General features: G+C 47.6%; 1 protein-coding gene across 3 annotated transcripts; it reads right to left on the bottom strand.

The window, feature by feature from the left end:
- Positions 1–572: 572 nt before the first annotated feature.
- LOC135243925 (retinoic acid-induced protein 1-like) lies at positions 573–13,256 on the bottom strand. Of its 3 annotated transcripts, none has more exons than XM_064316075.1 (7): positions 12,994–13,256; positions 9,415–12,071; positions 9,007–9,100; positions 7,073–7,122; positions 6,148–6,234; positions 5,389–5,443; positions 573–4,655 (listed from the first exon to the last, which is right to left on the bottom strand). In XM_064316075.1, the coding sequence occupies exons 2-5, from the start codon at positions 12,064–12,066 to the stop codon at positions 6,193–6,195; spliced, it is 2,838 nt and encodes a 945-aa protein (XP_064172145.1). In that variant the 5' UTR covers positions 12,067–12,071; positions 12,994–13,256; the 3' UTR covers positions 573–4,655; positions 5,389–5,443; positions 6,148–6,192. The 3 variants fall into 3 exon arrangements, with proteins under 3 accessions (XP_064172145.1, XP_064172144.1, XP_064172143.1); XM_064316074.1 differs by having other exon boundaries at positions 6,165–6,234; positions 12,988–13,256; XM_064316073.1 differs by having other exon boundaries at positions 12,988–13,255.
- Positions 13,257–13,985: the final 729 nt, after the last annotated feature.

Raw genomic sequence — 13,985 nt, forward strand, 5'->3', positions numbered from 1 at the left:
GATATGTAAACAAATAGGAGTTGGTTGTTGAATGGTTGCTGAATAAACATAATGTGGATGAAACATAATGTTGATTCAAGTGGATGAAAGAATGACATATTTAGAATTTTATATTTTTTCACTTTTTTAGAAATAAGACTACATAGTCAGGTATTTTCTTTTCTACTGCACCACTTTTTTCTCTCCATAAATGCCCATGCACATTTTTGTAAATTTGTTCATTATAATTATTTAATGAACATGATTTTTCATGTTGCTGAATGAGAAATATTTCCATTCTTCCGGACGAAAGATATATTTGTGCCTGTGGCGGAGGCACACTTAAGGCACAGTTGGCACTGGTCGTGCACAGCAACTGTACATCTAAATTGCCCCTATATATGAGTGTGTGAGCAAATGGTATGTGTGTGTGTTGTGCTGGTGTGGACTGGTGACCTGTCCAGGATGTATTCCTGCCATTTGTCCAATGCATGCTGGGATAGGCACCACCACCCTCCCACAATCCTCACCAGGAATAGATAATGGATGGAATTTATTATAGGGGTGTCTCCAAATAATAAGAAATTCATCAAAAGAATGCAGCAATCACTTTATTTAACAAGAGCTTGTGTACAAAAAGGGCAGGAAAACATTTTTGAAGCAGTTTCACTTGTGCATTCACAATATCAACAAACGATCTCCCTTGTTTCTAGCAACCGTACATTTATAGAATTTCCCAGAATATTCACCCCAAAACTCTGGTGTCCAAGACTACAGCTAAATGCTCTACTGTGCTGAATGAAACTCCACATACACTGAGACACACACACACACACACACACTATTCTTTTGCAGTTCAGAATTGGGATGTAAAGCAAAAAAAAAAACAAAAGAAAAAAAACAGAAGGTCAGAGGCTGGGTCTATCAATGCGAGTGTACACGTGTACGTATGCGTCTCCCCCCCCCCCACCAGCAATAGGACATGGTAAATATACTTCTTGTTTGCCACTTTGATAATTGTCTTGGTAAAAACCTCCAATCGAGCTGCAGTACACCTTCCAAACAGAAGTGCTCAAATAGGACTTGGGCCAATCACGTGCAACGGGAGAAGCACTTTGGACCAATGGATAGCCACGAAACCAGCCATACCTCAAACGAATATCTCCCCACAACTGAGAGCACACAGTGACAGTCAGTCTCTACTCCTCTTCTGAAAAGCCCTTTGCTGGTTACTGAATTCCTACAAAGAAAAAATAGTAATAATAATACTGCCACTTACATAATAACACAGTACCCACTGCCAAGTGAGTCTGATGACATCTGTCCCTGCGGAGCTCAGTCACATTGAACGTCCCTTTCGATAGAACGGATTATAAAAGGACAAATAAGCGGGAGGCTTCCCAATTATATAAACACATGTCCATCTCTGCACTGTGTATAATCTCATCCATTTCACAGAGCTTGGACTGGGTAGCATTTCTGTTTAAACACCATTCACGTTGAAAAGACTGAGCAGTACAAAATGTTCCTACTTCAAGTGTGGTTAGACTGAATAAAATAAAAATAAAAAAGATATTAAATTACAAATGAATACATTCAAGCAGCCCTCAGTTAACTTATCATGAAAAGAATGGTTAAACTGCGTCTCTGAAGGTCTTGGGGATTTCTACAGATTGTTAAAAATAATAAAACAATGAATTTCAACTCAAACAAATTCAATCTTAATTTCAATGTAAAATTGTCCAGGCATGTACGTAATTGTGCGGTGAAATGCTTTAACACTTCAACTGTGATTGGAACATTCTGAACTGAACATTCTAATTCTGATGTCACAATCAATGCTGGTATTTGAAACGGATGGAGTTCAAAAACACTGACGTGGAATTTTTTTTAAGGAACATTCCAAAAAAACCTACTCTTCAAAGGGTTAACATGGTGTCACTGAATGCTGTGCATCTCTGCTCAAGGAGCAGCTCACCAGAGAGAGAGCGAGAGGAGGACTGGGAGATCAGTCCAAAGAATACAAACAAAAATATTGAGTCTCCCTGAGATTAATCCATTTTAAAAGTCAATCAAGTACACACTAAATAAAATCTAATTTGGAAATAAATTGTATGATAATAAATGATGATAAATTAATGTCCAGCAAGAAACTGAATTTCATATTTTCAGGTCTTCTGATATTTTTTTTTTGGTCAACCCCACACTCAGAGTTTTGACTTACAGTGGGGTTCAGCGATGTTCAGCACACGCACTTCCTCAGAGGTCTAGTTAAAAAGAATTTCATGAACCTCATTTATAATAAGAGAAATGACTTTACAATGAGGCACACTAAAAAAAAATGCATGCAAACACACACACATTTAAGTTTTTTTTTTTTTTTTTTCCCCTCTCCTCTACCTTTCTTTGACCTGTTCATGACCTGGCTTTACTCCAGGGCCTCAGACATCACCTCAGTTACGGTGAGCAGAAGCAGAGCACAGACTCACCCCCCCCCCATATTAATGTTCACCGCCCACGCAAAAGAAGAACTAGAACATCCTGAGAATTTGCTAAAATGATGCCAACAATGGGGGGGGAAAGCCAGATATTTTGTGAGACATTATCGTCTTCTTACCTGCCCTGTTGTTGAAGTGTTTCCCATCACAGAATCACAGATTAAATACATAGAGACAAATACCTCCCCACCTGGACTCTTATAAAAAACAAACAAAAGCCCCCCCCCCCCCCCCAGACCTTCTGTTCTGTGGCCTCTTTGGTACACGCCTGAGGAAATTCTTTTCGTGAATGATGGTTTGGACCCTTTACACAACGTCACCAACTTCATGGGTGGGATTCCCCACTCAAAAATGGTACAAGACACACACACACACACACTCACACACACACACTGGAGAATAACTACATACAGCGACGTTGGCAGCGCCTCTTTCTCCACTGACACACTCACGAGTTTGGAAGGAAAGCTGAGCCAGTTTAATGAACACAATAATTCAAGCACACTTTGTGGGGAAAAGCAGAACTCCAGTAGCCCTGAAATACAGGGTAAAACTAATCAGATATTTACCCCCAAACTTACAATCACCCAATCCAATCCACCCCAGCACTGCCTGGAATAAATCATAATAATAAAAAATAAAAAATAAATTTAAAAAAAAAAACCCACACACAATTTGCTCAAACAGACCAAGTATACATACCAGGTTAAAGGTCAGGATATTATTATTATTATTTTTTAAATCACCTACACTGCTTGGTATTGGAAGATTCTGAAAAGAATAATTTAATTTAGGACTTTATAAGCATTATACACAGCTTTGGAACAGATGAAAGTATTTCTTACATTTCGATCTGTAAAGGGACAAATGCTCACATTAGGCCTACTAACCTGGTCTGTCTTTGAAAAGGAGATTTTCTTTACATGTGGTCACTAGGTAAAATACACGGGGCACATAAAAAAAAATAAAAAAAGAACGCTTTAACAAAAAGATGGCAGAGAGAACACCTTCAAGAAGTAAGGCTTGTTAAGGGACTGGCAAAATCTGCCCCATGCCGGTACAGGACAGAAACCAGGGAAACACTGCAGATGCCAACGGCCACACTAGAAAACACAAAACAAAAAGCAAAACTCATCGTGGTCTCCGGTTGCTTGTCACTAGTTCATGACAACAAGCGTAATACAGAAACTAACGAAGCCAAAAGCAGACTCGGAGTCAGATATTTCACACCGGCACGGACAGCCAGCGAATCAGGTACATTCAAATGCATCTCGTCTTTTGACTGAACCTTCTGCTTAACCTGAGCGCACAGCCACACACCAAAGACCTCGCTCATAATCGTTCAGTTATGCTTGGGTTTTGCTTATTCAATTTTTTTTTTTCCTGAAGAAAATAGTGTATAAATTATAAATATAATCACATTTGGAACAAGAGGGCCTGAGATTGACTCCAATTGGTCAAGTGCGTTGAGCATTCTTTTGCCCCCTCCCCCTCCTAAAATGCAGGCAAAATATCTGGAACATACATCAAAATATGCCTTAAATAATAATTTATCAATTTTTGACATATTTATATAAATTAATACAAAAACTTAAATATGCAAAACCCTGTTCCAGACCCAGCTAATTATACACAATTAGAATTAAAAACAAAAATAAAAAACTGTTGACTGACCAAAACATTTGTAATCATTGGGCTTCTAACCTTGTCACTGGGAGGTTTTGCCAAAGCAGTGTCGTTAAATTCATAGTGTCATAGAGTCCGCTGACATCTTTAAAAACGCCCACTGAAATCTGTCGCCATGGGGCACGGCCAAACACCGTAAATTTGGATTCATGACCCCAAAAACGACACAAGTAGCCGTTCCCTTCTTACGGGGAGCCTCTCTCTAAATATCTCATCGTCTTAAGGCCTGGCGTCTCCAGTGAGGTGCACTGTGGGTACACTGGATCTGGGCGTGACTGGGGCAGGCTGCCTGCTGGAGACCGAAGGCAGCTCTGAGCAGATGGTGCCCGCCGAGCAGAACGCCGGGCACGCAGCGGAACTCAAAGGTGGAACGGAATCGGGCTGGCGCTGGACGGGGAGCCCCCGCGCGGAGCTCCACTGACGTTCTTCCCCCCCCCCCGTCGTCGTCATGGCCACCGCAGCGAGTGACGGGACAGGATCACGGGCTGCAGACTGGTGAAGAGGGAGGCAGACGTGGAAGAGACAGGCCATTAACCTTCAGGGGTCAGAGTTTACATTTTTAAAATTTTATCCATTTTAAAACAATTAAACAAAAAACAAAAATCCATAGTTTGGTTGATTTATTTTCTATCGAGACTTCTCACTGATTGGCTGAATACTCAAAGGACTGAGAGACACGTTCAGGTCCTTTTGTTCTTCTCGCTATGTAAAACTGATGAACACCCGGACCATAAAACGTGATATCATACAGGTACAGAAATTATTTGGTCATCCGGGAAAGGTATCTTGCGCTAAAGGGCTTGGGACAGGATTAGGAGCAGGTAGGCGTATTCTGGGTCAGTTCTTGGAGGTAGTACCAGAACCCATCCCATCCAAGCAATAAGCACCAAGACGGAGAGGAAAGCAGCACACCCAGCCATCCGTCCTTCAGGACCAGAGCTTCCCTTCACAGCTTAGCTGATCTAACCCTTTGAAGAGTAGGTCTTTTTTGGAATATTTGTTCAGAATTCTAAATCGGTGTTCTAGAACCCCATGGTGATTGTAACATCAGCATTAGAACGTTCACAGCTGAGAACATTCCAACCACATATGTGTGATCTCATACCTCATGAAAGGGTTAAGAAAGACAGCACACTTCAAGAGGAAAGATCCTGCAGACATTAGCCCCCCCCCCCCACGCAGGAGACCCGGGTCTGAACTAGCTCAAGCTAAGGGAGGAGCTTACCATGAACTCCATATCAGCTGACGTACACACGCCTCGCCCCAGAAAGCACACAGGACTGGAGAGAGGGGCAAGAGAAAGAGCGAGAAAAACAAACAAGGTTAAATCTGGTTCATGGAAGTTTTCATTTGTACTATAATGAAAGAGAGGTCAGCATTGACATCAGCAATACTGACCAATAAGGCCAGTGAAAAATCCATTATCCACATATATAGGACATATACTTTTTGCTAGTGTATATACACACACTCCAACTTCAGCCATAATACATTTTAAAAATCAAGAGGCTGCAGTATCATTCATTTTCTCTTTCTCAAAAAAAAATGTCTGCGAATAATTTTTAGAAAGTTGGAGTCAATCAGGCTAATAACACATGTATCCACGCTGACACACACACACACACACACACACACACACACACACACACACAATACATCAGACTTGGGTCAAATATGTATTTGTTTTGGATTCAAATACTTTTCTACGCTTTACTGATTTTGTCTGGTGCATTGGAACCAATGAAATACTCTCAAAAAGTGCAAACCCAGCCATCTGGTCATATTGGTATGCTCAATTACACCAGGCAAGACCAACAGAGCACAGAAAAGTATTTGAATCCAAGACAAATACGTATTTGACCCAGGTCTGCAATACATACATGCACGTGTCAGAAAAGCTAAGGCTGAATGAATTTCTATGCTTTCCGATTTACAATTTAAAAGAAAGACTTCCGTGAACAATTACTATGACAGAGGTACCCACCCTGCCCAATAGCAAACCTGGCACGGGGCTGGCCGTCGTCTTCCGTCACCTGTTCTCTGCTCTGCTCACACCTTTCAAGCATTTATTCTGGTGAACAACAGAAACAAGAAAATAAACTTACAATAGAAACTAAGACCAAGAACATTTCTCTGTTGACCATCACTAAGGCTGGGTGTTTGTCACAGAAGCCATGGGTGTCATGGATTCTGTGATTTTTGCATTTTTTTCGGCAGTTCTGTGACTTGTTCTGTCAAAGGCAAAAATGCATGCTCCTCCTTTCGGTGATGGAATGAATTAAGGGAGTAAGTGCAGCAGTGTGTCAGTGTATTTTACTTGTAGGCTATTCATTCCTAACAGCCAGTAACTGGCAGTTGATTTATTTTTATTTTTTTAACTGCAAGAACTTGAGAGTATGTAGGTTTTCATTTCAACCAGTCACTACACCTGCAGATTTCACAAATGAACACACTTTCAAGCAGAGAGGAGTGAACTAGTTCTGCTGAGGTCTGGCGACTAAAACCGTAGTTTTCTTGGCAAGCATCTGAACAGCCAGGAGTGGGTGTCACACACCAACGCCCAATCTTCAAAGTGTCAGGGCGAGCCAAACTTTTGGCAGCACCGCTCCCCCCCCCCCCCCTTCAATTATTCCTTTATACAAAAGACGACGCCCCCACGTAAGAGTTTGAAATCAAGAGCAACGCCTTCAGAAGAGGCCTTCAGGCCAAACTGTGTGGGCTAATCATCCCATTTCAGAAAATCAACTGTGGTATGACAACTACGCAATTTCAAGGGCCGGACTTGCTTTCCCAAAACAGGAAAGGCTTCCAGCAGGGGACACAAGGCAATTCATTCACACAGACAGAAGCAGCAAAGAATTCAGACAGTTCAGACAGAATTCGTTTTGGCTCATTTCATTCTTGACTACCTTGTGCTTTGTGCATTTCATGGTGAAGTTCTCCTCGTTGAGCACGCAGTCTGCAAAAGGAAGGGCAAAGGACGACTGGTTAAAAATCGGGACGGATCTCCATAAACCAGGGATCATCAGCTCTGGCCCTCGAATGCAAATCCAGCCCTGGTTTCCTTTTCTCCCGGGTAATCAGCGCTACCGATTGGCCAGGCCGCCTTCACGCCCGACTCCCAGGCAAAGGGAGGGTGGAAAAGCAGCAGTTCTCAGCCCTCGAGCGGACCGCGAGTCGCTGATCCCTGCCATAAACGGTCGTGCGGTTCAGGCACGTGCAGGACCATCGGCGGGCGACATAGCTCAGGAGGTAAGACCGATTGTCTGGCAGTCGGAGGGTTGCCAGTTCAAACCCCGCCCTGGGCGTGTCGAAGTGTCCTTGAGCAAGACACCTAACCCCTAATCCCTAACTGCTCTGGCGAATGAGAGGCATCAATTGTAAAGCGCTTTGGATAAAAGCGCTATATAAATGCAGTCCATTTACCATTTACCATTTACGTGGGAATGGCCTCCTGCACAGCGACTGACGGTCAGTGTGAGAGCGGCCAATGAAAGGCACTACGGCTAAAGGGCGCTAATTCACCATCGTTCGGCCTACACAACGCGTCTAAATCAGGACCCCTTTCCTAAGAGCTCATTACTACACAACGCGTCTACATCAGGACCCCTTTCCTAAGAGTCCATTACTACACAACACGTCTACATCAGGACTCCTTGCCTAAGAGTTCATTACTACACAACACGACTACATCAGGACCCCTTGCCTAAGTGTTCATTACTACACAACGCGTCTACATCAGGACCCCTAGCCTAAGAGTTCATTACTACACAACGCGTCTACATCAGGACCCCTAGCCTAAGTGTTCATTACTACACAACACGTCTACATCAGGACCCCTTTCCTAAGAGTTCATTACTACACAACACGTCTACATCAGGACCCCTTTCCTAAGTGTTCATTACTACACAACACGTCTACATCAGGACCCCTTTCCTAAGTGTTCATTACTACACAACACGTCTACATCAGGACCCCTTGCCTAAGAGTTCATTACTACACAACACATCTACATCAGGACCCCTTTCCTAAGAGTTCATTACTACACAACACGTCTACATCAGGACCCCTTGCCTAAGAGTTCATTACTACACAACACGTCTACATCAGGACCCCTTTCCTAAGTGTTCATTACTACACAACACGTCTACATCAGGACCCCTAGCCTAAGTGTTCATTACTACACAACGCGTCTACATCAGGACCCCTTGCCTAAGAGTTCATTGCTGCACAGTGCGAACACTGAGCTGGCAGCCATAGCAGTCATGCTTCACATGACTCGCCCATGTGTGTTGGAGGTGTAGCCTGCTGGCTATCAAACATGCCTGGTAGCCAGGCTGCAGGTTTGAATCCAGGACGGTGCACGGCTGTTGCAAAAACCCGAGGAAGGCACGTTAACCTGAACCGATTTCCAGGGGAACAAATGGATGGAACGAAAACTAATTAACGATACAACTCCCCCTGGGATAATACTGATGATCTTAAACCATTCAGATCTAACCGATACGGTTGTCTTATTTTCCCCACTGGAAGTTTTTAGTTGATCATTAGTCTTTAGGAAGTCAAGCTCAGCCTTTCCCATTTTCCCAGTGCTAGTGTCTCTGTAAAAAAAAAAGTGCTACACAAATAAAACTGAATAGCACTGTGCATGCATTACGCAGGCACTATGTAGAATCAATAAAGCTTTATTAAGGTTCTCTTCATCTTCAAGACTCGTATCAGAGGAAAGGACACCACATACATCCATTTCCACCTCAACACAAATCGGTATGTCCACCTATTCCCACACAAAATGAGACATTCCCTCGCGTGACGTGGACGCACGCACAAAGGTCCCACTCACCTGACAGCAGAGCACACCTGTAGTGGTACTTATTGGGACAGCCTTTGAAAAAGCAGCCCAGCGTGGCCCCCGCTGCATGGCACGTGGAACAGACCTGAAAAACCACGGAGAAACACCTGAATAGAACCACGGATATCCACTTTCTCTCTGCGGAGTCAAACACTGTTTGAGCCATTTTTAGTTGAACAGAGTAGAACATCTCACTTGGCTATACATCAGCTCATGCCTTTTCTTTTTAAATTATTCAGGAATTAGTCAACAATTAGTTCCTACATGGACTTAGATGTTTTTAAATTATCAGAGCTACCTGTGGGGGGGGGTGGCGAGGGTTCTCCATTGAACTCCGGCTCGATATTGGCTGGGATAAAAACGAGCATGTTTTCTCAGAAGGGAGAAGGGAGACCTTACCGTTCCTTGCGAGAGCCTGACAGCCTCTTCCAGGCCGTACAGCCTCCCTCTCACGAGGAAGACGCCGGTGGACCACACGCCGCAGTCCTCGTGCAGCCAGAACTCCCCGGAGTGCAGCGCTTCGGCGGGGGCGCTGCGCCGGTCGCCGCGGTCCGGCGCGGGACAGGGCGTTTGGGCCGCGGGGCCCTGCAGGCTGTCCTCGTCGCAGAACCAGCGGCACTGAGCCGCTAAAGCTGCGTCCCGCCTCGGCCCGGGGGACGGCCTGCGGGGCTGGGCGCCCGCCCCCCCGTCCTCCTCCTCCTCCTCCTCCACCCGGACGCCGCCGCGTTCCCCCCGACGCCCGTCGTAGGAGGAGGTGTCCGAGTCGCTGCAGGCCGCCTCCTCCTCCTCGTCCTTGGGGCCCCGCGGCTGGGCGGGCGCCCCGGGCCCCGGGCCCCGGCCCTTGCGGGGACGGTACGGCCCGTGGAGGTCCCCCAGATCCACGGCGTTGGCCGAGCCGCCGCAGAGGCAGCACGTCTGGTCGGCCCGCCGCCGGCCCTCCGCGTCCAGCCGGCCCAGCTCCAGGCACGAGGTGGCGGGGACCGCGCCGGGCGCCAGCAGCCCCGGGCCCGCCGGCCTCGAGCGGCCCTTCTTCGGCCCGCCCGTCTCCTCCTCCAGGTAGTTGACGACGGTGCACCTGGAGAACTCCTTCTTCTCCAGGTGCACGTACGGCGCGAAGGCGGCGGCTCTGCCGTCTCTCTTCTCCTCCCTGTAGGTGGCGTACTTGAGCTTGATTTCTGGCTCCTGCGGGCAGAACGCGGAGGAGGGCTGGCCGGCCCGCTTGCGCTTCTTCTTCGGCTTGCTGCTCGTCTTCGACCGCTTGGCGCGACTCTTCTGCTGCTTCCTCGTCCTTTTGGGGGCTTTCGCCGCCGCTTTCTGAGGGCAGCTCTGGGGCAGGGGGCCGCCCGGCTGCCCCGCCTCCGTCTCCGTCTCCATCCCCATCCCGTTCGGGGTGGACGGGCCGGGGGACGACGTGCTGCAGTCGCGAGATTTCGCGAAGCTCCCGTCCTCGGACCCCGAGGTAGACCGCCGGCCCTTCTGCCTGCCGGGGCGGGGGTCACGGCCGCCGCCATCTTGCAGACCCGCCGCGGCCAGGTGGGCCGCCTCCATCTCCGCCTCAGAATCGCACGCCGAATCGCCGTCCGAAGCCCCTCCGGGCAGAACCGCGCGCCGCTCGCCGCTCAGGTTTTCGGGCTGGGCGCGCTGCTCCGCGGGCCGGGCGTGACCGAACGCTTTGGGCCCGAGCGGGGTGAGGTTCACCACCACCTCCCGCCTCAGGGCCGCCAGGATGGCGTGGGGAGGCGGTTTACTCCGCCCGACTTCGCGCCCGTCCCCCAGCGTGTTCCCGTTCAGGCGCTCCTCGGGCGCCGTCCGCTCCGTCTTCGCGACGGCGCGAGTCGGCCGCTTCCTCTCGGACAGGCGCTCTGGCGGCGCTGGCGGTTTCCCCAGCGGCTGTGGCAGCCCCGCCGACGGCGACGCTGCGCTGTTGGTAACGGGAACTTCTATGACATCGCTATCGTCGCTGCTGCTGTCCTCCGGGGAGCTGCTCACCTCCACGAACTGCACCGTGAACCTACAGCCCTCCCCTTCCGCCGACCTCACCCCGGCCACGTCGGCCGCGTCCTCCTCCGGACCGGGGCTGTCGGAGCTGGGGGAGTTCCGCGCCTGCGGAAGAGCGCCCAGGTCCTCCATTTCGTCTCCCGAGCTCTCAGCGGGGAAGAACCGTTCGTCCGAAGGGCTCATGAAGTCCTCGTTTAAAGAGGTGTAGAGTTTCCTGGAGGCTCTCCTGGCCCGGTCAGAAGCTTCCCCTGCGCCCTGCCTCTGCTCCACCCGGGGTCGGAAGTTTGAGTATTTCCCCAAGCAGGACTCCAGATCCCAGAAGCCCCCTTTGACGCCGTTCGGCACCCCTCTCCTCTGATCTCCTTCCCTGTGCTGGGAGAACCTGTTCCCGCCTTCCGCGACGCTGTCGCCGTGACGACGCTGGAGGCCGGAGGCTCCGCCGGGCGCCAGGAGTTCGTGTTTACCGTTGAAGCCCGGAGCGTGCTGCGCGAAGCGAGCGACTCCCCCCGGCCCGCCCTTCTCCCGCTCCACGGGCGGGGCCTCCGAAAACGCCCTGAGGTGTTCAGACCGCGGTGCCAGTTCGCCTGCCTGTCGGTTGGCGGCCTGCCCCCGATACCCTCCGCCGTCCCTGCCAGCCGAACTCACGGGCCTGTGCCCCTTGGAATCGGGCGGGGGGTGCTGCGAGAGGACGCCGGCTCGAGGCGGAACGGACCGGACCCCGGGAGCGATCTGGTCCTGCGCCGAGTGAAGGTGAGACCTGTTGATGTAGGACAGCGTGACGGTGGTGTTGGAGAAGGCATTATCCGGCTGCACCTGCTGAGCCGTCAGGGAATGGCGATAGGACGGGGAGCTGCTCCCCGGGGGCTCCACCCCTCTGCTGGAGGGGTCGCGCCACCTGGGCGCCCGAGCCAGGGGCAGGCCGCCCACGGGGGCGGGACTCCCCGGGCTGTGGCGACGTCTCCGCGACAGATCAAAAGCCGTGGGGAGGCTGCAGGTAGACGGCGACTGGGGAAGCGCATCATCCTTCGACTGGCCCTGAGATAGGCGGTCCATGTCAGCTATATAAAGCAAGGATAAATGGAGGCTCGGTAACATGCGGATTTAACTTCATAAATGTTTTAAACAATCCAACTAATGTTTCAAGCAAAGCAGCAGAAAAGGCTAGGCCTTACTGGTTTAGCTGAAGAAAAGTTTGAGCACATGTAATCATTTTTAAATAGCTGCTGTACGAAAGCAGGTTATTTTCCGTTACCAAAAGTGCGTGAATTACACTTGATAAGCGATTTTTCTAACGTTAGGAAACCTGTACTACATTCGTAACAAATAATAGCTAGCTTCCGTTAAGTACAAGCACGTTTAGATAACGTTGCTGCCCTATACACGTTATCTTGCCAGAGAACGTTTTATAACTAGATTTCGCACCATGAAAAATGATAGCTAGCATTGAATATGATGCACATGATAGCTAGCAATATCTTTCAACTGCCTGAGGAAAAACTCAAGAACTACTTATCATAACACGCTAACTTAATAGAGGCTATAATTATGTTACTCGTTACCTGCCTAATCTAACCCTTTCTTTCTAGCTAGCTAGCAGTGGTAACCTCAAGTAAAGTTGGATGGCTATCAATTAGCTCGCTAACATTCGGTAGCCTGCACTTAATTTTGAACTCCGCTGCAGTTTCTTTGCTGGCCAACTACCAAGCTAGCAAGCAAACTATTAAATTCGATATGGCTGTAAATTATCATTCATGTAAGAGTGAGCTGAGTGGGTATCTGGCAGACCTTTTCCCATCTCCACATGCAGTCCCCTGCTAGCTGTCCTACCTCTGGTTCTATTGTCAGAGGCCAGCAGCTAACTTAGCCTGTCAGCTAGGCCTTTCGCAGCCGAAACAAAAGAAGCTGCGTTCGTTTAGTTGGCTGGCTAGCTAGCTAGCTAGCTACCTAGCTACGTTAGCTAAACGAGAAACTTACCGATACCTGGAGCGGGGATTTAAAAAGAAAAAGAATTGGAGCTGAAAGCAGCGTCGCCTCTCATTTCGTTGGAAGTCCAGTTCCCTAACAAGCTAAATATAGCTGCCTGTATCGTTTCTTCCGCTAAAGTTAATACAATGAATAGACAAATCCAAGGCTAGGCTCCAACGCCATAAAACACTTCCTGAAACAGCACAGTAACTAGAGCACTGGAGCAGACCTCTTCCCGAACAGGCCAACAATCAGCTGGTAGCCATATCGTACGGCATCATGGGAAATTTATTTTACATAAAGGACAAGAGCGAAATTTGGTTAGCCTACCTAATCTATGACTTTTTGAATTTTAAACAATAAACGGTAGCTTGTCCTTTCATTTTGTAGAAAGGCGAATCCTGAGTTGTAGTTTTCAGGGAACAACTTTTAAAACGTAAAGCCCAATACCCGATCGAAAGGTAGATAAAGTTAAATAGCAGGACACTTGTCTGTAGCCTGTATGGTTTATGTTTTATTAGAATGAATAATGGCCTTCTTTTTCAATAATAATAATAATACTTATGTTGTTTTTGTAAACCATATATATACATAATTTTCATATTTTATATTTAATTTATATGTACATTTCATATTTCTGTCTTCTGTGAGTATACGCTATTGAAGGGTTAACATGTTTCTATCTGAATTATTATTATTTTACAAGTTAAAACAATGTATTTTGTCCTGTTCAACATTTGTTGTTATCTTCTATACAATAAGAGATGATAAGGCGATTCAGACCCTGATATCTTAGAATCTTCCAACACCGAATGGTTGCAGTCTCTCTTAATAATGATTTTTTAAGTATGGTGTCTGTAATAAAGACCCTTATAATTGGGTCAAGTGTGTTTTCCTGACTGCATTTCCTCTTTATTACAAGTCATAATAATAAATACAAATACAATAGCGTTCCAGCAGCTTCCCTGCTTGGCCCTAATAATCATAACAATCTGTAGCAAACGCAT

This window comes from Anguilla rostrata, chromosome 17 (genome assembly GCF_018555375.3).
Source record: "Anguilla rostrata isolate EN2019 chromosome 17, ASM1855537v3, whole genome shotgun sequence".
Lineage (NCBI taxonomy): Eukaryota > Metazoa > Chordata > Actinopteri > Anguilliformes > Anguillidae > Anguilla > Anguilla rostrata.

Excerpts from the sequence above, each read along its gene's own strand:
- LOC135243925 (XM_064316075.1), bottom strand. The coding sequence starts at position 12,066 with ATGGACCGCCTATCTCAGGGCCAGTCGAAGGATGATGCGCTTCCCCAG. Across the intron at positions 7,123-9,006 it reads CAGGTGTGCTCTGCTGTCAG|ACTGCGTGCTCAACGAGGAG; the intron begins GTGAGTGGGACC and ends TTCCTTTTGCAG. Across the intron at positions 6,235-7,072 it reads TGAAATGCACAAAGCACAAG|AATAAATGCTTGAAAGGTGT; the intron begins GTAGTCAAGAAT and ends GTTGTTCACCAG.